This window comes from Eptesicus fuscus, chromosome 14, assembly GCF_027574615.1.
Source record: "Eptesicus fuscus isolate TK198812 chromosome 14, DD_ASM_mEF_20220401, whole genome shotgun sequence".
In the NCBI taxonomy this organism is placed as follows: Eukaryota; Metazoa; Chordata; class Mammalia; order Chiroptera; family Vespertilionidae; genus Eptesicus; species Eptesicus fuscus.
In genome coordinates this window covers 17,881,150-17,908,934 of record NC_072486.1, presented here as the reverse complement: position 1 = coordinate 17,908,934, position 27,785 = coordinate 17,881,150, and the positions used below count along the sequence as shown (strand labels likewise).

Genomic DNA, 27,785 nt, shown 5'->3' with positions numbered 1-27,785 from the left:
CCGCCTCTCCGCGCCCACAACCCGCCACACTTCCAAGGGAGGGACGCTGTCTCCCGGTCCTCGCAGAAACCGCAGCCCGGGGTCAGCGGGGCCCGGGCTCCGCCACGCCTGCGGGCCCGGGCAGGCAGCGCCTCCGTCGCAGCCCAGCACCCGTACCTTTTCCGATGACTTCCAGCAGCGCCTTTTCCTCCTGGGTCAGCTCGCCTTTCTTTATGTGAACCATGGCTCCCGCCAGCTTGGAGGCTATTCGGTTTCTCTGCAAGTGAAACGCGGTGTCTGCGTGAGGGGCGCCAGCCGCAGAGGGGCAGCGCGAGACCGGGACACCGGGGAGCGTTCGAATTCTCCCCCCTCTCCCGCGGGCAGGCGAGCAGCCGGCGAGCTCTGGCGAGCCGGAGGAGGGGGGGGGGGGCGGTTCCGCAGGCCCAGCGCAGGCACCGCCCTCCCGCGCGCGTTATTGGCCCAGCCAGTGGGAGGAGCTGCCGGAGGCGGCAGCCAAAGACTCCCATTGGAGGAGCCTGGGGAGGCAAAACCAAATGGCAAAAACCAGAGGGGGGAGTTACATTCTTCTCACACGTTTCCCACCCTCCAACCGGTCTGCTTCATATCTTTAGGAACACGAAATATTTAAATTATCCATCTGTAAGTTCTGTGTCCGGCAGTGGCTGCATGGGCCGTTTAGAGGTGTCTGGCTCTCGCTACCCTCCCTCCATTACCTGAGAAGTGGTGCGGCCCCAGCCAGGGGCGGGCTGGGAGGCGTGGCGGGGCGGGGCGGGAGGCGGGGCTGCGCCGGGCTCTGTGTGTCGATGTCAATGTGTCCGTCCTTCACTCCTCCATTGTCTGCCGCCGCCAGTGCTGCTGCTGCCACTGCCGCTGCCGGAATCGCCGCAGCTCCCAGCCTCGCGCGTCGCCGCTACCTTCTTGGACAGGTGAGCAGCACCCCAGGTGGGGCGGGGGGAGCGGGAGAGGCTGCGGGAACCGCGGTCGTCGCCCCCCGGGGGCTTCCCCTCGGGCCGGGGAGGAAGCATGTGCCTGCTGGGGCGGCTTCCTGCTGCTCGGTGCGGGGAAGCATCCCCTCGCCCCCATTAACCTCGCTTCCCGTGTATTCGTGCCTCGGAGTCAAGACCCGCCGCCCGGGGAGACCCTGGCACCGCGAATGGGTGGGGGCCCGCCACGCGGTGGAAGTGGCGGGTGCGCATCGCCTGGTGCGTGGCGCCGCCAGATGCGGATTCCGGATTCCGGAGGCCGGGGCTGAGGCTGGGAGCCAGGGGTGGGCTGGGGAGGGAGGAGGTGGTTCTCTTTGGGCGAGCCTCCCCCTCACCACCACCGTGCACACGCACGCCGCTTGTCATCTCCCCTGGCCTCGGAGGGAGCTGCAGGAGAAAACCGGCTCTGGTTCGCCCAGCGGTGCCTGCTAGGGATGTTTGGGAGCAGTTTGCACCGGCACTAATGCTTCGTTGAGGAGAGAGGGCCGAGTGGGAGGGGGAGGACGGGCCTCACCGCTCTGCTAGAGTTCCCAGTCGGTCTCTTTGTAACTCTGATCTTGAGATTCATGGAATTAGGGAGGGGAAAGGAAGAGGACGGATGTGAAATTGGCGTTGCTGCCTAGGTATAGCTTCAGATTAGTCTCCTAATCCAGCCTTCTACTGTCATGTGTAGCCTGGAGCTTCGAGCATAGGGTAGCCAGGGGGTAAATACCAGTGTGGACCGTCTGGTGGCTCAGAAGCAAGACCTGCTCGCTCGTGTGGAGTCAGTCATCCTTCCAAGGCGCACATCCATGACATTTACAGCATCAGTAAAAGCTTTAGAAATGAGAGTGTATGTTAGGCCGTTGTTTCCCCTACAGCCTCGTGTTGATGTTTCTCTCAAGACCCATCTGCTTCGAAGAGAAATATTTGAATAATTATCTGAATGGCTTTTGTTATACATCCCACCATTCTTTCTCCCCACAGTGCTGTGTATGAAGTGAAATGCATTTTCCTCTGGCCTTACGCCTTTATTTTATTTTATTTTTTGAAGCATTCACCAACACGTCCGAAATCCCGGAAGATGTTTATCATTATTTCCTGCCTTTAACAAAAATATTTCTTAAACCCCAGCTATTTTCTTTTCAAAGGCTTCTTCATTTTACAGGCTGGGGCAAATCGGAGCCAGAACATCTCACGTGAAAATGGTTTGCAATTATTCATCTCAATATATAACAAAGAAACTTTTGTTTGATGATACTTTAATAATGATGTGACTGTTCAAACAATGTGTAGTAAGATGCTTGAGAGTGACCACTATTTTGCAACACTTAGGATGCTGTTACTGCCACAGTCTCAATTGATTTTAACCATAGAATCATACAGAAGAAACCCACCTAGAAAAATGTTTGCAGAGTGAACTCCTAACATGTGACTTGACATCTTACAGCAAATGCATGGCCAGAATTGGGTGCTTCATTGCCAGTATTTCCATCTCTTCTGCCAGATCTGGGACATGGTTACTTGAAGGTCACACCTGTTTGCCTCACTGAGGTTGTCAGTTCTTAGAGGGTAGCGACTTACTATTCTTTCTTGGTGCCTTGTGGCGTCTAGTTTGTATTTAGTAGTCCTCTGTGCATACATGACTTCAGTAAATATAGAGTCAATAGCGTTTAAAGACAAAAACGAACCTCTACGTAGGAATGCAGATAAATAATGTTAAGTTTAAATTTCTAGAAACAGATATGTAATGGATAGTGCTCATCAGATGGATTACATTAGTCGTTTTGTACAATGTAAATTTTTAATGTAGGAATGAGATTAGCTAATGAGCACACCTTAAACTAGATCGAGGAACTTTTATTATACTAAGAACATACTCATATCAAGGAAATTTTATTGATAATAAAATAGCTACTACTTATTGAGTATTTAGTCTATGCCAGGTATTGTACCAGATGCTTTGTGTAGGATTTTTTTAATTATTGTTACAGTGACCCAGGAATTAGCCAGTATTATCTCTATTTCTGCAAATAAGAGGACAGAAACTAAAATTCGTTTGTCCACACGCCCCACAGTTAGGAAGAGTCAGAGCTAGAATGGAACCTCTATCTTGTCTCTAAAACCTTTTCTCTTTTTCCAGTTTTCTGCCTATATGTGGTTGACAGTAAGGAAGAAATTATATATTCTTTTAACTAGCCAATAGATAATCATGTGGTTCAGCCTGCCAAAGAGACAAAAATCTCTCTCCCACCTCTCCCCAATCCTTTTTCCATGCCCTACAACCAGTGGTATCTATTTCTTTCATATACTTCCTGTGATAGTTTGTGTTTATAGCTTTTTTTTTTTTCTTTCCAGAAATGGGACCATACTAACACTGTTCTACACTATGGAATAAAATTTTTATGATGCATTGGTCTTGCTTCTGTTTCTGTTTTCACTTTTAAAAAATAATGGTTTCTAAAATTTCTGAAATGTCCCCTCATCTCTTTTCTCCAACTGTCACTTTGGACCTCTCCTGGCTTATTGCAATTGATTCCTGAATAGCCTGCTTCTCTCTCACCTCTCCCCATCCAGCTAATTCAAGGCACCACCAGTGCAATTAACTTTGGGCACCCATCCGCCTAAGAGTGAGACATACTCTGTAAAGATAGAACTAGTTCAGTTAAAACATGTTAATGGCTTTTCTCTGGGCACAGAATATAGGCTCAGTTCTGGCCTGGAAGACTCCAACTTCTGGTCCCACCAGGCATTTCCAGTCAGCCAGCCCCACCCACACACTCTGCTGGAAGGTCACCACACTGCTGGTTCCCTAACATGCCAGTAATTTCCACTCATTTGTTCCTGCTTTTCTCTTCCTGGAATGACTTCCCTTCCCTCTTCACAGAGCCTCTCCTCTCCAGATCTAAAGAATTGTTCAATTTCTAAATACTACTTACATTTAACCTCTTCTCCCCATTTTCATAATCACCTCTCCCACCCTACCCAGTGAGGGGGGTACCGAACACATTTATTCATGTCTCTCAGCTAGGGGCATAAGGAAGATCTTCAGACAGGAGTTGATGGTACAGTTCTTGACATCTTCTACAACTCTCTTTATCTTATGATCCCTGGTGCCCCTCCCCTCTCCTCCAAGTAACATCATTGCTTTTTCGTTTGGATCCCCACGAATATACCTAGAGCAGGCACCTTCTCCATGACATTCTATTGTGGCTACATTCATCTGTTGGATCCCCTCTCCTTCTAGACTATAAATTCACTAGAACTCACTTACCTTTGTTTATCAAGAATGTAACCCATTGTCTTGCATCTACTGTATGCTCAGTAAATGCTGAGTTGAATTCAGTTTGATCTCGAAGTTATTTTAGATGGATTTGTTTCCCTGCTTGACTCATTCTTACAGGCACAGTGAAGTGCTTGGCACAATCACACCATCATAACCAAGGGCAGAAGTTCTTTAAATGTTTTCAGTCTCAAGCTGTTTGACATTCTGATGAATGCTATCAACCAAGGAAAAAAATTTTCATATGCATATGTCACAAATCGTATATACCATTATTGGATTTCCCCCTACAGCCCCTGACCTCCAGCTCTCTGCTAGAAGAGGATGCTGTTTCCTTTTTCTTGAATGGGAATAGCTCGCTCATTTTTGAGTGTTATATCTTTTGAAGTAAAGTTTTTCCTTGACATTTGACTTCCTTAGATTTGGGTAGATTGGATATTTGGTGATATTAAAGAATTTTACTTTCTTTTAGGTGTGAAAATAATATCATGGTTACATTTTTAAAAGATTCCCTATCTCTTAAAATATGTACTGGATTACTTAAGGAGGGAAGGATATGACATCTGAGATTTGCTTCAATATAATTCTGTGACAATGGGGGACAGGGACTGAGTAAGGGTATAAATGAGACACCATTGACTGTGATGGAAGCTGGGCAATTAATACATTGAATTCATTCTATTGCTCTCTCTACTTTCGGATATGGCTGAAATTTTCCATAATGAAGTTTTTAAAGTAAAATTTGGAAGTATTACAGCCTCTGAAAAATTGTTGTTGTGGTTTTTTAACAAAGCATAAGAAAGTAATTTGAATGCAAATGCTCTTTCTCTATACTTGGAGTTTAGCTTATGCAATTATTCATTTAAATGTGAAAACAGTTACACCTAAATCTACCAGAGACTACTGTCTTGTGAACAATGCATTTCTATAAACTGTTCACATTACATTTTAACTTCTCCACAAAACAAAAGTCGGTGGCATTACTCATTGCTTGGTGACTGGCTGATAAATATCTTACTGGCAGCTAATCTTTTTTGGAAACTGACAAAGTAATTTTCAGACAAGTTTGAACAAGGGTTGCAACTATATTTCGTTGAACTGAGAAAAATCAAGATGTGAATGAAGTGGAGATACTGATTTTCTTCTGTGTTTCATAAGCCAAGTCAGAAGGCATTTCCAAAAAAACCAAGGGTGCACCACAACGGTTGTGAGCAATATCAGCATTCTTAGGATAAGTACTCGTGTATGAATATAGGAACATCAGGGCCAGATTCACAGCAGAGTGTGCCCCTTAGATTCTTACTCGGGGCTTGCTTGACTAAATGCTTACTTTGTCACCCACTTTCTGGATTTTTACAGCTTCATAGCATACACTTCATGATATTTAAGTTTCTTTTATTAGGTTTCAGACTTACAGAATGTCAATGTTTCCAAATGCCAACATGTAAAATTCGTGTATCGTTTATAACGTGCCTTCCTAGGCTTTGTTTCAAGGGTTTTTAAAGACTATTTAATTAAGCTTCCAAGTCAAGTCTTCATGATGTCTAAGGGCAATGTAGCCAATCCAGCCACACTGCCAGGTGAGGTTGAAGCGTACATTAGTATGAATCCAGTTTAGACTCATGTTTATATTAGCTATGTCACCGTGGAATTTAAAACTCTAGGCGGGTGCCTCTTGTCTCTGAGTATAATAAAACTGTTCTAATAATTAAAAATAGAAAGCTATGTCTGCAACAGAAGGGAAAAGGTAGCATTCACTTCCCAATGAATACATTTACCCTAGAAAACTGGAGTTTATGGCTCTTGTCAGTTGGTTATCTATGGTGGGATTATGTTAGAGTCTGCAGACAAAGCAGCCCTAAAACCTACATTCATCAGCCTCTGAGTAAAATCTCTCCCTGGTGTGTTGATTGGTAGAGTAAAGCAGTCCCATTAAGTAGCCTCTTCTGACCAAGTGGGAAATGGTTATGGCTGGTCCCTGGGAGGCAGTCAAGCACACCAGGGAATTGGGAGGATCAAGGCTCCAACCTCCAGGGTGAGATTTATTTTCCAAGGCAATCTCTCTTGCTTTCAGTTTCTTCATATATAAAACTGTGTTAACCAAATTTACAGGGTGACTTTGAGAATCCTTGAGGATACCTGTGGACTATAAATCTATATATATAAAAGACTAACATGCAAAGTGTTCCCTTGGAGTTCGACCGGGAGACCAGGAGTTCAATCGCTTGCTATGACGTGCACTGACCACCAGGGAGTGGCGCGGAACGAAGGGAGGCCCCAGCTGGCAGCCAGAATGCCCCAATCAGCCCTGATCGCCAGTCAGGCCTAGGGGCCCTACCCGTGCACAAATTTCGTGCACCAGGTCTCTAGTGTTATATAAAAAGGAATTGTTATTTTTAGGGCCAATTCTATTTTTGCAGTTGGAAAATATATGAATAACATAATTATGGGCCTAGCTGATAAATCAATTCAGAGTAAAATTGAATAGACATTAGTATTTGCCATAAGACTGTCTTGCTACATTTTGGAAGATAAAATTTATCTTCAAAAGTAAAGAGAGACTCTCATGAGCACATATGGTAATTCTAGTAATTATGTCTCAGGATTGACATTTTTTACATTAGTAAGAAACTTATGCCTCTGTTATATTCAGTGAGTCACAAAGGATTTCACTGGTCTTTGTCCTCTAGAGAGGCTTAGACTATCCTCCGGGAGACAGGCCAGCCCCTGAAACCATAGGGACTAAGGTAATCATCCTACAGCTCTGCCCTGTTAGGTCAGCCCAGAGCTTAGGCACCTTTCAGGACTTACCTTGGCATGTTTAAGTGGCTGTCTGGCTCCTGCCTATCTTTCAGCTCTAATTTCAACAATGTTGCTACTCTTCTACCCACCCACCCTGCTTCTTGCTCCTGGAATGCCCTCCTCCACCCATTTCTGCATATCAAATTTTACTCAAATCCTTCTCAGCTCAAATGGCCCCTCCTCCACAGAGCCTTCTCCAGTCCCCAACCAAAGCACTGCAGAAACCAGGATGGAGAGCTCAGTAGAAGGGCTGATTCCTGGAGAAAGTGAAATTTTGAAGGGAATCTGGAAGGATTGGTTAATTAGGACAGGCAAGCCAGAAAATGGAGAGCATTAAAGGGAGAACAGTAATACTTTAAACAATAAAGAATTTTTTAAAAATTCTAATAATAATAAAATAAAGGGAGAACACCCCCCCCCCCCGCCAAGAAAACTATCAAATAATATAAATTTTAAAAGTAAATATTGGCGATAATTTTATGGCGAACCACACTGGAACTAGAAATGATTTCATTCAAAGGTATGCTTTCCTTAATATGTCAACTTTAAAAATCATAAATGTGATAGAGTATATTTTAAAGAACACTGTGATAGTATGTTCTTGTTCTCAAGTAATGTATAAAATGTGACATTACAAGCTTAAGGCTAAATTGGATATTATAAACCGGTACCTTCAGAATTGGTGGAAGTAGGAAAGTTGGTAATGGACATAAAAAGAAACAATGGAAGAGAAAAACATATACTTACTAGAATATTTTGTACAAAATGATTTGAAATTATCCAAAAATAGCTGCTATATAAATAGCCAAAACAGCTAGAAAAGAAAATGAGGAGGAAATTCTTTGTGATGTTTATTTTGCAAGTGAAATGTCTGAGTAAATATTCAGACGTGGAACCTGATCTACTACATCTTAAAGGAATTTCTGGACTCATTATTCTCTTAATTTGATTTTTATCCAATTGGACTTCCTTCCCCCTGCCCCCTCTTTTACTTTTGTGGTAAGTGTAATAAAGTCATTGCTGAAGCAGTTAAACCTGAGAGATATAACTCAGGGATTCAATAATTGGATTAACGTGAATCTTTTTGACGCAGAATTGTGGTTGTCATTAGGAGTTTCCACAGCATTTTTTTCTTTGTACCTACTAGGGGAAAAAACACATGATGATTTCGAAGAATTTCTAACTTTTTAAAATATGAAATCTACCAAGATTAGCAGAGTCTACACAACAATAGTTTCATTGTTAGCTCACTCCAATGTCTATATTGAGGGCCAAGGGTCTCTTTAACAAGTATCTTTTGGGCAGTGAAATGCCAAGTGGGGTGATTTTGCCTGTTCTAAGTTTGGCATGTGTTAAGTGAAGAACGCCAAAAAATGTTCTGATAGTCATATTTGTTAAGTATCTAACTTTGAAAATGAAGGTTTAGGTAACTCACTGAATGAACCATTCTTTTGGCAAATGCCAAGGAGACAGTGCTCCCATTATTCTTTCTTGATTTTTAATATCAGGTGTATCTTCTTTTTTAATTTGTGTCAAAAAAGAAAGGAAACATGTAATGGTTCCATATAAGGAAGAATAATACACTCATACTAATATTAATGACTAATCCTTTGGCTATCTTTAATTCTTTTATGGAAACAATATTTCAGTAGGAAAACAATAATTACTTAAGTCTGTGAAAGATGTAAAATTATGTCTTTTTATATGTCAACTTATTTTAACAACAATTGTTAGGTGCACTGTTATTTTGGAGGACTTCTTACTAAATCTCAAGAAAACCACTGGGCAGAGGTGATACCAGTGAGGAATACTAACTCTCTGCTCTATAGAGACTGTATCATGAGCCACTATGGGCTGTGCCATTTTACGATATTCTCTCATCCTCTTCTCTTTGTATATTCACACAAAGGACTTTAATACTTTCCAAACTAACCTCGATGGCTTCCTGGATTTGTGATTATTTCTAAGGGGGGAAAGAAACCTGACATATGTTTTTCTCAGTATGCATGGTAATAGAATGAGGTTATTATAAACAGGAAGGAGAACCCCAAGGTGATGGTGCAGAGGAAGCTGCTGGCTGAAGGAAAGGGATGCAGCACTGGTGCCCAGGAGTGTGAAGATTGTGTTTTTGTTCAAGCTGGGCTGCCGGAGGAAGCAGTGTGATAACTGGCTCCTGTAGTACTAGAAGCCGTGGTGCCACAGGTTTCCTACTATTTACATGTCCCTAAGGGGCAGGACTTTTGTTCAATACTTCATTAAAGACTTTTTTTTTCCTTTTTCTTAACAGTCATGTAGAACTACTTGGCATTTGGGAAGTAATACAAGCTGACCCAGTTTATCCAGGTGCTGGGTAGACTTTAAAATTAATATTTGTGCTTTACTCTAACTCTAAACCATAAAATCTAGGGGCTAATGAAAAAGCTGCCTTGAAGAATCATATAAATAATTACCTAAGACACTGCAACAACATTGGGTGGCTTTTGGGGGAAGTGCGCTGAGTGGAGGCTGGGGTGATCAGAGTCTGGCCCTGACTCTCCCAGGTACCTGAGCCCCTGAGGAGGAGGGCGGCTTTCTTGGCTTTGATCTCTGCTGTGTCACCAATGTTGGAATGCAATGCATGGCTTCAAGCTAGTGGTGCGACATCTCAGAGCCTTACTGGAGTGTGGGATGAGGGTCAGGGTTTAGGGTCCATGGTTTCCAGTCATGGAAAACATAAACAACTGCACCTCAAGACACCATGTGATGTACTTGAACATACTGGAGACTACTGATTCTTGTTAACTCACGCTGCCAGATTTTCCGTGCAGTACTTGGATCAAACCTCCACCTGCTAGAAAGTGAGCACCATGCACCTTGTCTCATTGGTCCCTGCTGCATCCCTGTTGACTAGTACCAGATGTAGGCTTGGTAAACGAATACAAATGACTAATTCTCTATATGTTTGAACTTATTTCCAAAAGTATACATGAGAGAGTTTGTAGTGCTTTGCTGTTTGGGGTTTTTTGTTTGTTTTGTTTGTTTGTTTTTTCTCTTTTAATTGAAGTTTGTGCTGTCCATTCCTATAAAATTGTGTCAGGGAGTACAGCTCCATACTAGCAGTGTGCTGTGTGCCATTGAGTCCTAGGCTGGGGTGTCGTATTTCTGTCCAGTTCACGTTCTCCTCCTTATGAACTTGTGAAGAGTCTTGTGTAAGTAACTTTTTGGTGTGTACAACCCTCAAATAAAACTTAGACAGGCTTCAGCAGGTCCCCTCCTGGGAAGATGGGAAGAGAGGCTTGGTTCAGAGGACTCACAAGTGAGGAAATGTTTGGACGCCTGCCTACCACCACCTTTGAGCATCCCGAAGGTCCATTGCCATGTTTTATAGTTGCTCCAAAGCAAATTATCTCACCAGTTACCAGTCTAGGGTGTTATTCCCCTTGCCCCCCCCCCCCCCCAAAGATTCTGTTTTCCTCTCCTGCTTGACTAAAATGCTAAGAAGAGAGGAACGCACTTCCATCATCCTTAACATAATAACTTATCTCCTAACTTCCCATTTGAACGAGTAGTCATGGACACCCCCATCAGTTTTGTGTCTGACACAAAATTAGCCTTAATAAATTGACCTGCTTAAAGACTGTTTTTTTAGGACTGTTTTAGATTCACAGCAAAATTAAGAGGAAGATACAGAGACTTCCCGTATTTCCTCTGGCCCATGCAAACATAACTTCCCCCATTATCAACACCCCCTACTAGAGTGGTACAGTTGTTACAGTTGATGGATTTATGGACTGCTTGATAGCATGTGGTTGGTACATAGTGGGTGGCTGATATAAGTATTCAACTTGTTTTCTGTACATATACACACATTCTTATTGTCATTTATGCATAACCATGTTCTTAAAGGAAACATAAGACAGTGTTAAAGGGTTAAACATATTATTACTTCCATGGAGTAGGACTCACTCCATGAACATGAGATTAGGAACACTATGTTAGTTTTTTTGTTGTTTGTTTGTGTTATTGGTTTGTTTGTTTTTTGCCAACAGCCTATTAGTACTTATAGTTTACATGAGCAAATTAAAATAATACAGAGAGACCATTTTGTTTTTTATAAGCTTAAGACTAATATGATTAATAAATTTCAAGGACATTTCCCTCTCCAAAAAAGGTTTCTTGTTTTCCTAAAGTGATGCATTGGAACATAGGACTTTTAAAATAAACATACTGGTGTTCAGTTTCCTTTTTTTCTACCTCCCTCTTTAAATCCCAGATTGTTGCCTCTTCCACCCTCCATCTAAATATCAGAGTATCTAAAATCACATGGAAGTACATAAATCAGTATCAAAGACTGTGGGAAGTACTTTTTTTGTATTCTAAATATACTTTTGATTTTAGCTGTGACAAGCTACTCAGTGATAAATTTGTGTTCTTTAACATTGACGTCAGTGTTTGGCAAACAGAAAAAAGTCAGTCAAGGAAATATCTGCCTGCTTACTACTCTGGTATGTTCAGACCAGTGCATGCAGTTTTTAACTCTTGAGAGCAAGCACCATGTTTGGCTTTGCTCAGCATTGTTTCCTCTTTAGTGCAGGGTTTTCCAGCCTTGGGACTATGGAAGTTTTGGAGTAGATAACCCTTTGTTGTCGGGGCTGCCCTGCGCATTGTGTTAAGTAATACTGACTCCACACGGAGAGTTTCCCTTTGAAGTTTGGTCCTTCTTTTCTTTTGCTGCTGTAGCCATGTGGTTTTGAAATTGGGGCAAAATGCTCCTCAGGGCTACTTTATTTAAAAAATATATTAATTAAAAATTCCTGGTTTTGGATGTATTTTTATCTTTTTTTAAAATCAAAGTTATGAGTTTTGGGCAATAAGGATTACTTCAGAATTGGGTTGCCTAACATGATAGCCACTAGCCACATTGGCAATTTCCATTTTAATTTTACGGAACAAAAATTAAATGTAATAAAACATTTAGTTTTTCAGTCACCCTAGTCACATTTCAAGAGCTCCATAGCCACGTGTCTAGTAGCTACAAGGAGACAGTGTAGTCAGGACATTTCCACCCTCACAGGCAGTTCTGCTGCTTACAGTGGCTCTAGAACGGGGTTGGCAAACCATGACCTAGGACTCACTCTAAACCCCCCACACACACACACACACACTTGTTTTGTAAATAAAATTTTCTTGAAATACAGCCAAATGTCTCCATGTTGTCTATGGTTGTTTTCAGGCTGTAACAGCAGAATTGAGTAGTTTCCATAGAGTCCATATGACTCACAGAGCCTAAAATCTTTTCTTTCCAGCCCTTTGTAGAGAAAGATTGTGACCGCACTTTAGAGTATACCTGTTCATAAAGTTGAGGTTGTTTGGATAGCATAGTTGTTACGTGTGAGCATATGTTAGTAGTGTAACAGGTTATATGAGGCAGGTTATCAACATTCAAAGATGAGCGGGGTCAGAAGAACATCGAGAATAGTTATCAGGCCAAACCTCTGGATTACTAGCAGAGAACAGTTGTACCTTTGTAAGGGCAACTAGAATGCATGTCCCTCTCTGGGAGAGCAGATTCTTTCCAAAAATGAGAGAATGGAAGACTATCAGGCAAGACGACACGCAAACAGTCAATCTACTCAGGGTGGGCTGGACAACGGGCAGAATTAGTCCACAGTTGCCACGAGGCCCATCTGTGCTGCTGGCCCATTGGCACTCCTGGGCCACAGTCTGGCTGGGAGTATGCGATGGAATCGACAAAGGAATGAGGACAGTCAGAAAACTCAGAGTGAAATAGGAGGACGTTTATCTGTTAGACCTAAAAACCTTTCAATTAAGGCTTTCAGTTTGGACTTACATAGGAATTTATTAAAAAATGTTTATTTCATTAATAGAGTAACTTTCTAATTTTTGATTGATTGGCTCATTTAGTATTTTTATGGTCTTTTATCTTGTGGAATATCTAAGAAATTTAGTCTCTTAGATAACAAGTAAAATACTTAAATTTGTTTTGTTTTTAACATTTTACACATAACTTTTTTAAATAATGTTTTATACCATGGAGTTTTTCCATTTTGATGGGACATGAGCTTATTTTGTCTGTGTCTTGGGCTGATAGTTTTTTTTTAATGGATGCCAAATCATGATGTATAAATTGTACCCCAGACAAATTTGTCTTTGAAGATTCTGTTAAATGCTGATTTTTTTAAATGTATTTTTAGTTAGTTGATTTTAAGTTGTAAATTATAATGCAATCTAATGAAAGTAAGCTTTTGACATTGGCCTGATAGAACTGGCTTTGCGACTCTTTCTTTGTTGCTTTCCCAGGTTAAAGCTAGCAGTTTCTCAGTCAAAGTGCCCTTGCCTCTGTGGCCAGGGCTTCTCTTCGGTGAGTGCCTTATAAAGGCTGACCTTCACTAGAGCAGATTATAATGTGGCAGGGAGAGCTAAATTTAGAGGGAAAGCAAGCCTCTGCTCCAAATAGTAACAGCTCAACGATAGAGACTTGTGGTGAACAGAATATCTTCATTTAGTCTTTCAATACCAGTAGGTGAGTCTCTGTGTTGTTTCCATTTTTGGTGTGTACATCAAAATCTTTCCATCTGTTTTATGTTTACAAGTTACTGTGTTATTTTGCACATAGAATATATTGAGGGTGTGAAACAATGCCATATAATTAGGCTACGAAGAAACAAAGGTTTGTGTTTAGAATTAAAGACAGTATAAACGGAGCTAACAATTTTTAAAATGGAGTAATTTCCTCATAGGTAGGCTGTGTGTAGGGGTAATTCTCCATTGTCAGCAAACTAGAAACAAAGTACAAAGGTAGAGTTAATTGGGGGATCCCAACTGTTTATATTTTGAATCCTAAAATACAACTTTTAGAGAGGGCTCACACTTTTAGAATATTTTTTATTCCAAAATATAAACATCCTTGGCAAAGTGTAACGTCTTCCTTGCATGTTTACCTACTTGAGGAGTTTCAGGCTAGTTGTTCTTTATTTTTTCTATTTTTGTTTTTGCATCTCTGGTGTGAGACCCTAGCTCTGAACAGATATTTTTCTTTACTAACACAAGAAGACATTTTATATAAAAATGTGTTGTTTGAAGGGAGATGTGGATACAAGAATACATGCACACACACATGTCTGTGTACACACATGTGTTTATATGCATTACTTGTTCCTTCCTCGATGAGGTGTTTGCTGATTCAGAGTAAATCCATGGAAAATGTAAGAGGGAAATTTCTGAATGAAAGAGTTTTGCAGTGAGTATAAATAATGCATTAGAAGCTCTATTTCCAACATCTATCAAATAAAATGAGATTTCATCAGTTACATTTATGACTATTTAAAGCGTAGTTGCTGCCGCATACACATACAGCAATCAGTCACTTTTTTGGCCCTTGTTCTGGGACTGTACTACTATTTTCCCACCTATCTCATTGCATTGTAAATGTTGAGATTTTATCTCCAGAGGAGGCTCTGTGCTTTTTTGAGGGCATGGAATCTGCCTCAGTCACCTTTATTTTGCAAAGCATGATGGATTAAGTTCACTTTATAGGATTGATAAAAATCGTCTTTATTTAAGCCATATTACTGTTTCGTTTGTCACCTTACTTCTAATTAGTTTTATTTTTTAAGTTATGATTAAAGTTTTTAATGATAAACAGATTGCTTTCTATGTGAAAATAAAAGTTTCTCCTCTTTAGTGGGTGTGAAGAAAGTTTTCGTAATACATTGAATAATAATTTTTGCATGCTTAAGAATTTTTTTAAAACTTTGAGACATAAATAATTTACTTGAATACTACAAATTTTCTTGATTGTTTAAAGGTGTAAGTATTGGAGAAAATCTGGACATTTTCAAGTCACAATTTTTAAACACTTTGAAAGATAATTAATTTGCTTGACATCTGAATTGTTTAGTTCTCATAATTTAGGTGATCTAGACATGTTTTCAGATTGTAATATTTATGGCAGCAAACTTATTCTTAATTTATAAAATGTCTTTTCTTTTTAATTTTTCAAAGCTAATTTATTATATTTTTTAGTTGTCTATTAAATCAAATAGGAGAATATAGAATACCCAAATCTCTGCCCTGTGAGGTAAACAAATATAAGACTTTATATCTTTCTGAAGTTTTGCTTGCATAGAAAAGTGGAATACACACACACACACACACACCGTATTTTCCGGCGTATAAGACGACTGGGCGTATAGAAGATTTTCCTGGGTTAAAAAGTCGTCTTATACACAGGAAAATATGGCGTGTGTGTGTGTGTGTGTGTGTGTGTATCACCATTTTAACCAAAAAGATATGGTTTACACTCTTATTCCACTTGTTGTGTTTTTTTTCATTAGCAATGCCTTGGCACAGCTCATTTGACAATGTCAGTGTCACAGCTTATTTGAGCTTTATTTATTAAATGCTTACTCTTTACTCAGCATTATTTTAGGTGCTAAAGACACACTATAGAGTAAAACCTATGCAGTCCCTACCTGCATGGAGGTTACACCCTCAAGGGAGAAATAGACCAGAGGCAAACAGACATGATCAAATGGCAGGGACTGCGTAGCGCCATGGAGAGAAGAAGGCCTCTCTGCAAAGGAGGCATTTGATTGGGTGTAGAGAGAAAACCAGGGGACTGACCGGGATAGCATCCTTCCCGGAAGAGGGGTGACTACTCTGGCACATTGGCAGAAGAAAGGGCAGTGTGGTTGGAGCGCAGTGAGTGACGGGAAGAGAGGTAGATGTAGGAAACATAATCGGTGAGGTACCAGGGCTAATTCCTTCATTTGTAAAGCTTCATGAAATTCCATTTGATGGCTTATTATAACTAGTTTAACCAGCCTCATGTTTATGAGCATTTAAGTTTCCATTTTTTTTATGCATCTAACAATGCTGAACTGAATTCTTTCTACACACACGCTCACAGAATATATTTACATATTTGTGTGGGTATACATTCCTAGTAGAGAAATTGCTGGAACACAGGTTGTGCACATGGAAATATTTATAGGTATTCAACCAATGTTTCCCAGTAGTATTGCATGGAGTTTCTCCCTTATGCCAAAGTTTATGCCTGAGGTTGTTTCCCTTACGTCTTTTGTCAACACTAGATCTTATTAAACTTTAAAACTTGCTAGTTCAGTAGTTAAAATTAGCTCATTTTTTTAAAGTATATTCAGTATGGGTGAGATTATGCTTATTATACATTTTTATAATGAACTGCTTAATTGAATTACATAATCTTTATTTCCTTTGTTTTCAGAAATTTTATGAATAAGCATCAGAAGCCAGTGCTAACAGGCCAGCGGTTCAAAACTCGGAAAAGGGGTAGGTTGTGTTGTGGGTTTGTGTGTGGGTGGGGGGGGGGTGGGGGGGAGCATGTCTATGTGTAGGTGTGCTTAAAGTTCCAATCAAAATATAAAAGTGGAGAAGATTTAGAGTTATATCCTTGTCTCCAGCTAACCTCACTAATTCCAGTCTTGTGAACTCTGGATGGAGAATCTGAAGGTCTGAGATCCAGCCTCAAAATTGCCAGTCACTTAGGTGTTTGATTTTGGACAAGTCATCTAACTTGTCTGAGCTTTGTGTCGTTATCTACAAAATGAGGATAATTATATCCGATCAGGTTGCCTCACTCTCAAATGAAGATGATTAACTAGTGTTTTGACATCAGCAGTTGTATTTGTTTTTTTGCTTGCTTTGTTGTTTTTTTAAAAGTATAAATAGCAAGGATGCTACAACTAAAAGAAAAGTAAGTTAGGGAAAGAGTTTTTACCTTTTCAGAATTTAGGGAGTCAAATTAAACTTCCTGCCCTAAATATCTTTAAAACTCAGGATATTTTCAAGGGACTTTTCTTGTGGGAAGAGTATTAAGGATGACTGGTGAAATTTTTACTTACATGCGTCACTGCTCCTTTTTATGTTATGTTCATCTTAACATCCTTTCTGTGTAAAGATTATTTTAAATGTTTATATTTAATCAGTTTTGCATTGTTATGTAGAGATCCTCTTGGGTTTAAGAATAATTGAGCCAATACTTGATAGGGAGACTTTTTAAAATACAAAACAAATGAAATTATTGTGTGGACTAACCCTGAGGAAAGTGACTGACAATATTTAAGGAAGTATCCTGTACAAAGATAAATGATGGCTGAAATCTTCCTGAAGGCCTCATCGCTGATTATGAAGCATCATGCCATTGAGTGCTTGTCAGGTGCTACACTGTTGAATTGATTACCCACAGTGTGTGCCTTTGGCGTGTTCAATGGAGGGGTTGCCGCAGCACCTGCTGCCGATGTTCCCTTGCAGTGCTGTGTCTGGGTTACGTAGTATAAATCTAGTCATTTAGAAAGAAAAGAAGTCTCAGTACACTTGGTCAATCGGATGAGAAGTGTTCCCGAGAGTCACTAGGTAGCTCTGAGGCGGAATTGAACTGTACATGCTGCCCACTGGGAAGCTTCACGCTCCCACTAAATAATGTTAAAATAACCAAATGCTTATTTTGTACAGTATTTCTGTTTGCACTCTCCTTCCGATGTGTTTTGTTGCCATTTTTCTAGTCCCTGGCTCATCCCCATAAGCTGTCTAAGTAAAAGCATGGCCTAAGCCACTGCCCTCTACTTAGTCCTCTAACAAAGTGATTTCCCCATTAAAATCTGGAAACTGGTACCAATACAAGGCACTACAACCAACATGCCTTTGTTGTTTTATTGTCTAAAGCAGTCTTGGGTGGGGGAAGACTATAAAAAATCATCATAGTTGATTTCCAAAGGGCTTCATAATTAAGGAACAATATAGTCCAGAAACCTAATTACAGTTAAGGTGTTGTTGGGCCTGGTAATGTGATAATATTTAATATATGCCCAACTGTGAGGTGCAGAAAGGTTTGCCATGTCCTGCCCGCTGAGGAACTGTGTTAATCTCAGACTGGATCTCCAGCTCTAGCAGCTTTACTAGTGACGCTGATTCACACACGGCAACAGCCCCAAAGCCAAGAGCCGGCCCAAGAATGTGTTGCACAACAGCAGACATGATTCCACAAGCAAGCTGGTCTTGCAGTCTTTTAAACCGGAAAGGTCCTCTCATTCTGATCTGGTTTGCCTCTGACTCATCCGGTGGGCGAGATCGTGCCTGAGTCTTATTGCTGCGGGAGCACTCAGAGCCCGCAGTCTATTGCATAGCGTTGCTCAGTTGATCTGGATTTATAGGCTCAGGTCTGTCGGAGATTTAAGCAGCACTTGAGCTATTTCGTGCCAGACTGCTGACAGGAGAAAAATAGAGTCAACCTCATTTTATATTCTTTGTAATATTGAATTGCCTCCTGACGATTTATAGTGCTCTGGCTTTTCTTTTGCTATTATGACGGGGCCGACTTCAGATAAATGGTTGGCAGTTTTGTTAAGCTGAGGAAAAATCTACTGAGGCTGTTTCAAGGTCATTTTGATAGGCTGTCTTCTGAAAATCTGTCTTCCATTTGAAATTATTTCCTGGCAAAGCTAATCCTCTTCCGTGTACAAGTTGATACAAAAAAAAATGTATTTCTTTTTACTGAACATCGAAATTCAATATTATGGCAGGACGCATCATATAGAACTCCTTTCAGACTGTCTTTTCCTTTATGAAATATGCATAACTTATTTATTATATTTTCTTCAAAGGAGTTATATTTTCCATTGTGGTTTGTGGGAATCTAAAAAGATGAAAGTTTCTCCCCTGAACCACGGCTATGCTTAGCTAAATGAAATATTTAATAACTGAATTGACCTTCCTGAAAATTTTGTAGAGAAATTGGATTAAAATTAATGAAAATAGGAGAGGAAATAAATGACCCAGTTGCAGGCATCCAGAGTGACCACAAGTCTTGGGTTTCTCCCTGAGACTTTACACCTGTGCTAGTGGTTTTAAATTACTCAGCTTTACAATAAGTAGTGGGAGCAACTAATCAAGTAAAGCTTTAAATGTGCAAATATATATGTGTGTGTGTGGTTAGAAATTCATGACAGTTACTTGCTTACTATATACCTCAGTGACTTTTAGGGAGGAATGTAGGTTATGTTGTTTATCACTTAATTATCAACAGGTTGGAAAAATGCTATATTAACCAGTTACTATAATTCCCAGAGAAAGCAATGCATCTAGATAACTTACAGGCATATTTGAGTGTCAGAAATAGGCTCGTTTCTCCATGTCACCTTAAGTGTTATTCTGGCTAACTCCTCCGTGTCTCACTTGTGATTCACCAACATAGTATAAATGGAGGCCCTAATTATATGTGCCCAGTTGGAGGGAGATTTGACCTGCCAAGTGGAAACTCAAGGAAGCAATGGCATATTTTTGTTAGGATTTGTTAGCCTGTCCTCAAATTAAATATGAAATTACATATACTATTATCTCAGATGAATAAGAACCTTTTGGTAAAATGTCTTGTTTCCTCAAACTTCTATCCATGTTCTTGCCATGCTCCTGTACAAGAAGTTTATATTCCTCTACATGGACACTTACCTTAGCAGGTGGGAATTTGTTTTCCAGTCTGCCAAAGGAATTATTAATCCCATCATGCCTCATAACTTTTCAAGATTCCCAAGCTGTAAGTGATCATTTTGACCTGATTGCTTGCTGTTGAGAATCTCTGGCCATGATATGCTGTCTTCCTCCTTTTGCTTTTCTGCTTCCTTAGCAAATCTTTTGGAAAATATAACTGGAGGATGAAAGCTTCTTACAAAAAGCTTTTCAGTTGTCTCTCAGATTTAAAACAAAGTCCTCAGCATGAATTTGTAGCATTGTCTGGGTTTTACCTTATTAACCAACTTATATTTTCCAATGCCTTCAATTTCTAATTTTTGATCATCAAAGCCTATTCTGCCACCAGAGTCAACATCCCAGCAGGTAGTGTGTCACTGTAGGGATGGCCTCAGTTGATTTTGGAGGCTAGTCATAAGACTTAATCAACAGCCCATGGTCTTTGGGCTTCTTTATTTCTTGTGGTCTTTACTGCTCATGTTCTCATATTCCAGGAAAAGGGACCTTTTCTCCCTGGGGAGAGGAAAATTACCCTTTAGCTGGACCCTGAGTAGGGGATGCAGTTTCCTTTCCCTGCCCGTGAATTCCTCCTGCTCAAAGTCAGTCAGTTATCCACCCACTACTCCAGCTTCTCATAATCTGCCTCTAGAGTTCCCATTCTCTTCCTTCCCATCTAAAAAATTACATTTTTTTCTGTAGTCAGTATTTGCATAATGTTTTGCTTATAGCATCAAAAGGACCTCTATCTCTTGTTCATGACGGATATTATTCAAGTTCATTTACATCTGACTTTATGATATGCTGCTTGAAGCTGACTGGTACTGGGAATGCCATTCTTCTCTGGTTCTGAGGCTGTGGTGTTAACCCCTTTTGAAACCAGTAAATCTCTTAATACAAACACTAGAAATTCTAACATTATTATATTGAAGGCATTTTACATTATGATACTGAAAAACGCTCTCCCAGAATTCTTTATTTTGTTTTTATATATAGTCTTTTTTATTTTTAGGTGCTTTTCCCTGGATTTTTTTTTTTTTTTTTCTGTCTCAGATGAAACAAAATTTTAAGTGTTGAATGTTATACTCTATTTTTTCTCAGATAGTTAGGGTTAGTGAATTACATTGGCCCATTCTATGAATGACACAAATGATCAATCATCATTTTTTTATGTATTAGAGTTAACAAATTTTTGTGCCCTCTTTAAACAGAAATAAATTTCTTGAATAAATGTTTGAACAAGGGGTTTTAGAATGTAGAAATCTAGTAGAAAAACTTAATTGCACTTCAACTCTTAAATAATTACAATGTCAAGCATAGTATGGTTGCATTTGGGGATGTAATGTGTAAAAAAAGGAATAATTTTACAATTTTTATTTTATTTTAGATGAAAAAGAGAAATTCGAACCCACAGTCTTCAGGGATACACTTGTCCAGGGGCTTAATGAAGCTGGTGATGACCTTGAAGCTGTAGCCAAGTTTCTGGACTCTACAGGCTCAAGACTAGATTATCGTCGCTATGCAGACACACTCTTCGATATCCTGGTAGCTGGCAGTATGCTTGGTAAGCCTGCATTACAGCATCTTCTTGTAGTGTATCTACTTTTATTCTATTGAAATAGTTCCTTACAAGATAGAATTTTTATAAGTTTACATTTGTGGGAGTCTCACCAATTTTTATCTAGATTACAATTTGGAATAGTATTAATGTGGCTATGAAATGATTACTAATTAAAAAAAGACATGGAATTGAGGTTTTATTGTTGACATGAAAAATAGCTTTAGCTAGAAGCCAACTTTCCCATGTGTTCCTAATCCTTAAAAGTTTCTGGAGCATTTAACACAGAAAGAATAATTTCTGCAGTATAATATAACTTTGTATATGTCATCTGGATCATTCCAGTATGTTTATTTAACCCCCATTACCATGCCAACTTTTCCTTTGAGCTCACTTTTTTTTTTTTGGTGCTGTAAAATATAACTGTCAACAAATTTAAAAAATAATTGCTAGTGTTTCTCTAAATGCCATTTCATCCATAAGTAAAATAATCTAAGAAATATAGTTTAAAACTAGTTTTTAAAACATCTTTGTAACTGAATTTATAGCTAAAAGGATTAAAGAGATATCTCAAAATTATTAAAGATAGGTAGAAAAGGAAAATAAAAACTTGTCTAATAGAGCAGAGGCATCAGGGAAGAAGGCTGCAGAATACTATTTTAGTGACATAGTATCTTGATCTAAATGTTTACTAGGTATCATAACCACCCATTGTTTCTTTCATAGTTATTCTTAGTAAGAACTTAGTTTTGATCATTGGTTTCTGTAGTAGCCATAAATCACTAGAGTGGTCAAATTCCCTAGGCCAGCGATTTTCAACTGCCATGGGAACATTTGCAGATGTTTGGAAGTGATTTGGTTGCTATGTAGACATAGGAGTGGAGGTCATCTATGCTACCTGCTTTACCATATGAAGGACAGTCAATACAATGAGAAATTGCCCTGCCCAGCCCACTGTAGTGCCTTTCATTGAGAAACACTGCTTAAGCCGGCCTACTGTACGACAGGTATGTGTGTTTCTCCATTCTGAAGTAGACTTACCCTTCAATTTCTCCCTAAGAGCTCTTGTATTTATTACAGTATTTGGCCCCACTTGCTACAGGCCCCTTTTTTTATCTGTACTGATGGTTTTCACTACATAACAAATTAATTTTGTTTTTATTATTTATAAATTATCTCATATCATCACTGTAAGTAATTCAAGTCCACACATAAAAGCTGCTATAGGTAGTGTGTTCAAACCCAGAGGTGACAATTTTTAATATTTTGGTAAATTCCCTTCTCTACCTAAATACACATACTTTTGAGAATGGGTTAGTATACAAATATGATACACTGTATGTTATTTTGTATTTACTCTGCAATATGTTATTGCCTTTTATGTCCATGAGTGTTACCTTGGATGATTCTAAAGAGAATTAAAACCATACTGATTTTTAAGAATATTCAACTCTTTTCCAATTTTCATTATTATAAACAACAATGTAATCAGTATCTGTATACACATATTTGTGCTTTTATTTGGTTATATCTTTATGTATTTAGCAAGGGATTAATGAATTGACGGATGGAAATATCTATGTCTATGTCTTATCAATCTCTCTGAGAGAGAGAAAATCAGCCCAAAAAAGGAATGTCAACATTTTATCAAAAATCATATGTTCCTGGCCCTGGCCAGGTAGCTCAGTTGGTTGGAGCATCGTCTTGATGTGCCAAGGTTGCAGTTTCAATCCCCCGTCAGGGCACCTACAAGAATCAACCAATGAATGCATAAATAGGTGGAACAACAAATCAATAAATAAAAAAATCCTGTGTTCATATTTACCTACACCTTTAGCAATGTTAGGTACTCTCAATTTTGTCAGGGTCTTAGATTTTTGTCAGGTAAGTGATACATATTTTTATTTAAAACTTTTAAATTAATTATGAAGCTGAATATTTTCTGATGTGATTATTTTTTTGTGTGTGTTTCATTCATTGTGATATACTTTTATTGACACACTGGTAAATACCATGCAAAAATAGTCTTCAGCAAAATTTGGTTCTTGCCAAAGTGACTTCATTAGTCAATGATGTGGACCCTTTTCCAGTCTCTGTGCCTCCTGGCAGCACCGGTGACCCTTCTGTTGTGCTTGAAATGTCTTATGTTTTTCCCTTACATGAACCATTTAGACTTTCTCCAACATCTGGATGTCACTTCTTACATGACTCCTGGGTTTCTATACTTACTCTCCCCACATATGTATTAAATTATCTGTGTGCTTTGCATTGATTATCTCAATGCTGCATTTACCATCTGTATACTGATAATCAGCACATTTACATCTGCAGGCCAGGGTTCACTCCTTCATGCCTCATCCATACATCCAAGAAGAGGGTAGAGCACAATGTTTGGTACAATGTGAGCACAGGCCATACATGGCTGGATGTCTACTGAGGCCAGACCTATGATGTAATGACTGAAGCCAGTCAGGTGCATTCTTTTTATATATGATGTTTACTATCAACTATGTGAGAATTTTTTTCCCACCCACAAAAATATTTACCTTCTCCCATTGTTCTTGAAGCAACATTTCCTTGGTATTTCAATTCTACCCTTTGAATAATAGATACAGGAAATAGTTCACTGGTTTTACTTCTACTTTGAGAAAAACAGCAAGCTTACCAAAATTTTTAGAAATAGCAATTAATACTTGGTCCCAATATCAGGGGGAAAAAATTTAATGTTGCAATATTAATGTGTAACAAATGCTTTGTAAAAGAATGCAATTTTAAAAAATTGCCACTTAAAAAAAAAAGATTGTAGTTTCAAAATCAGGCATTTCAGTTATGTAACTTCCACCAGGTTGAAATTATTAGTGCAGGATTGTTAGGAGATTATCATCTTAATAAAATGTTGGTCCAGGTGGTTGAATTCATTACAGAGAGCTAATTAAATCTTATGCATAATTATTTGAATGAAAATAGACGCTTGAAGGAGCTGACTTTTCTAAAAACTAATTTACTTATAAAACTATATGCTGAGGTCAAGAAAAAGTTGGCTTTGGCTATGTGTAGACCTTTTCATCCAAAGATTTAAAATCACAAATTAAATCAAGGCATTTATACACTTAAACAAAGTGGCAGTACAAGTACATAACCTATAAATATTTGTTGCGTGTATAAAAGATAGAAATCTAACTTGGCTTACTCAAACATTCTACTCTAATTAAAGTGAAGTAGAATCAGGAAACAGAAATACCTGCTGTTCCCCTTCTGTTCTTCTAATCAACCCATGTTTTAATGGCCACCATTAAAACTTACAGGAGGAGACTTGGACTGTGGAAAGTTGAGTCGTAGAAAAATGGCATTCTTCTGTTCTAGTCCATTTATTTTATGATACTATATCAGCCATGGGAAAAAGAAGATGAGAGAAAATATAGCACACTCTTTCCTAGCCAATGCAGCTACAGAGTGACCAAACACAAATGGCAAGCAGTCAGAGTATGCACTGCCCAACCCTGCATGGAAAACTGGATTGGAGGAGGGAGCAGTTTTATTACCTCCTCCAGACCAACAAGACCTATACTATAAAAGCCAGGTTTGGTCAATGCCAGTGTTGGTGAACTGGAATCCGACAAAATATTATCAAGACAAAAGTGAACCGTGTCCTGATATGGGAAACATCAGGAATTGCATTGAGAACAACTAAGTTCAGTGAATAAATGTTATTGCTTAGCTGTCATAGTTAAGGATATAGTTGGGAAAGACCAGACTTATAGTGATAGGATCTAGTGAAGGCAAGAATGTAGAACAGTAATCTCATATACAGTGGTGGGAGTTTAAAATGGAGCAATCAATTTGCATTGTATTAGAGAAACATAAACAAATAGATTGAAATGTTATGTTACTCTTAGATTTGACATCTACTTTTATTGTTTCCCTTGTGGTGCAGGGTTGATCTGTTTTCCCCATCATTACCTTTCTCTTTTTTAGCCCCTGGAGGGACACGCATAGATGATGGTGACAAGACCAAGATGACCAACCACTGTGTGTTTTCAGCAAAAGAAGATCATGAAACCATCCGAAACCATGCTCAGGTAGAGCCTATCATGGAGAAGTTGTTTTGTTAGAAGGGAAACATTTGAACAGGATTCAGGGAAATATTAGGTTCAGGGATTCTACGGACCACTTTTTGAATAGCAATAGTTTATAGCTCATAACATTGAGAGATACTCAGTTACATTCATAATAAGACAATGGGCATCAAAACATTATGAAGATCAAAATGTTTACCTCTCACCCGTAAGGGAAGTGGGGAATTGAATACTCATATATTTTCTGGTGAGTGTATAAATTGGATCAATATTTAAGGAGAGCAATTTGGTAGTATTTTTCAAAACTAAAACTATATATTTTCTTGACCCAGGAATTCCACTTCTAGTATGCATACAGTGTTAATTATCATAGTGTTGCTTATAACAATCTCAAGGGATTAAAAACAGTGTAATAGTGGACCAATAGAGTATAATAAAGTAAAGTTTGGTAATTCATATTAAGACACTATCATGTAGCTGTTTAAAAAGGAAAAGTAAGAAGATATTTGTGATACATAAAACCTATTAAGGATTCATATCCAGATTAAATAAGGAACTGCAAGTCAGTAAGAAAAAGACAAGCAAACTATTAAGAAAAGACACGTAGGCCTTTCAAAGAAGAGGAAATACAATTCCCCAAAAAAGCAGATGAGGACATATTCAAACTCATTGAAATTTCAATTGAAATCATGAAATATCCTTTTGCATTCATTAGATTGGTGAAAAAGTTAAGTCTTTAGGCCCTAGTGAGGGTCAGGGAGTGGCAGGAATGTAAGGAACAGCATTATCTTCTAAAGCTGAAGGCAGCATGACTAGCCACTTAGAATTGGTGTGTTCCTATTCTGATTCTATCTTGGACCCTTCTTAAAAGTCAGTTCTTATTCCCAACTAAACTTTGTGGTTGAGTCCAAGATCACCAAGTCTTGTTATACACTTTCAATATATTCATGAAAAAGGCCATAGGACTTACTAACAACTAAGTGACTGGATTTCAGATGCTAGAAACTGTCTTTACTTTGGTTATTAAAATGTGAAAGGCATGCTAAGCCGACTAATATGAGATATGTGGCCATTAAGAATTTTAACTTCAAAAGATTATTCCAATTACATGGCATTTTAGTAAAGGTATTTCTTTCCTTTTTATCTATAAGAAACATGTAACAGATAAAAACTTAAAAATAGTTTCTAAGGATTGAGTGGGCCCTGGCCAGTTTGGTTAAGTGGTTAGCGCATCAGCCCTTGGACCAAAGGGTTTTGGATTTGATTCCTTATCAATGGCATATAACTGGGTTGCAGACTCGATCCCCAGTCCAGGTCTGGATGCCAACGGGAAGCAACCAATTGAAGTGTCTCTCTTGCATCAATGTTTATCTCTCTGTACCCCCTGCCCCCTTCCTCCCTTCCTTCCACTCTTTCTAAAAAAAAGCAATGGAAAAAGTAAAATGTCCTTGAGTGAGGATAAAAAGGAAATCTTTGCTTCTCCTCTGTATGTAAATGGCCCACAGAGCCTTGAGCAGGTTTGTACTGCAGCAAATGTATTCATTTCAAAAGCTGGACTTTTATATTTCCCGCTCAGCCTTTGGTATATCAAATAAGTACAGTTCACTAAGGACCAGGATTTCTGAATTCTGTTCCTGCTCTCATACTTAATAGCAGTTCCTGGATCTGCCAAATACCACATTAATGCCCACCTTATCTTCCTCACAGAACTTTTGTTAGAATTAAATTCACACAAGTCACAAGGTGTATTACTTGCTAGTTGAGTTCCACTGGGAAAGAAAGATAAGGCCTGGAGAAAAACCATACTCCTCAATCCCGTGCCTGGGCCATTATTCTTTCCCCATAAAGGGCAGCACTGTAATATTTACTCTTGGACTCCGTCTTGGCTGTATTATGGAATAAACACGAAGTTTTAGATGAGAATATATCATGTGGATGTAAGAGAAAGGAATTAGATGCAGGAATCATTATCACAGTTATCAAAATCCTATATAATAAAAGGCTAATATGCAAATTGTCCCCATGACTGGAAGTTCAATCAGGGGCAGGGCCGCTGGCCAACCACCTGCAGCCCCTCCTCCTGGCTGGCCCTCAACCTCCCACAGCCCCTTCCCCCGGCCGGCCCAGGACAAGCCGGCTGGACCCCACCCATGCACGAATTTGTGCACTGGGCCTCTAGTAGTATTTATAAAATCCCTACTTAAATAAGAGCATTGTATAGTCTTATTGAGCTGTTATAGCAAAATAAGATTGGGTGGCTTAAAGAACAGAATTTTACTGCTCAGTTTGGAAGGCTGGGAAGTCCATGTTCAAGGTGCTAGCTGATTAGCTTTCTAGTGGGGTGCTCTTCCTGGCTCTTATAAGTCCTATCAGATTAGGGTCAAGCCCTTAGGACTTCATTTAACCACCTCCTAAAGTCCCTATGTCCAAATGCAGTCACAACTAAGAGTTAGAGCTTCAACATATGAGTTTGAGGAGAACACAAACATTCAGTCCATAACAAACATCACTCCACTTAAAAAACAGTCCAGAATTCCACTGACACAGTTGCATACCCTGCCAAAGAGTTCTAACTGGATTGTGGTGTTCAGTAATCCTTTTTT

General features: G+C 39.3%; 2 protein-coding genes across 6 annotated transcripts in view; one reads left to right on the top strand and one right to left on the bottom strand.

Annotated features, from left to right (window-relative positions):
• Nucleotides 1-379, bottom strand: part of ANKMY2 (ankyrin repeat and MYND domain containing 2) — a 34,038-nt gene extending 33,659 nt beyond the window's left edge. For 2 of the 3 annotated variants that reach the window (XM_028156170.2, XM_008148475.3), the window contains exon 1: nt 157-379. In XM_028156170.2, coding sequence (XP_028011971.1) covers nt 157-223 — 67 coding nt within the window. In that variant the 5' untranslated portion in view covers nt 224-379. The remainder of the gene's footprint in view (nt 1-156) is intronic. The other variant, XM_054726627.1, reaches the window with a different exon arrangement.
• A 430-nt stretch (nt 380-809) lies between these two features.
• The window catches only part of BZW2 (basic leucine zipper and W2 domains 2), a 49,384-nt gene continuing 22,408 nt past the window's right edge, over nt 810-27,785 (top strand). For 2 of the 3 annotated variants that reach the window (XR_008558176.1, XR_003620340.2), the window contains exons 1-4: nt 851-926; nt 16,295-16,359; nt 20,936-21,112; nt 25,082-25,185. Coding sequence is in view for 1 of the 3 variants with exons in the window: in XM_008148455.3 (XP_008146677.1) it covers nt 16,302-16,359; nt 20,936-21,112; nt 25,082-25,185 (339 nt within the window). In the remaining 2 variants the exon portion in view is untranslated. Of the gene's footprint in view, nt 927-16,294; nt 16,360-20,935; nt 21,113-25,081; nt 25,186-27,785 lie in introns of all 3 variants that reach the window. The other variant, XM_008148455.3, reaches the window with a different exon arrangement.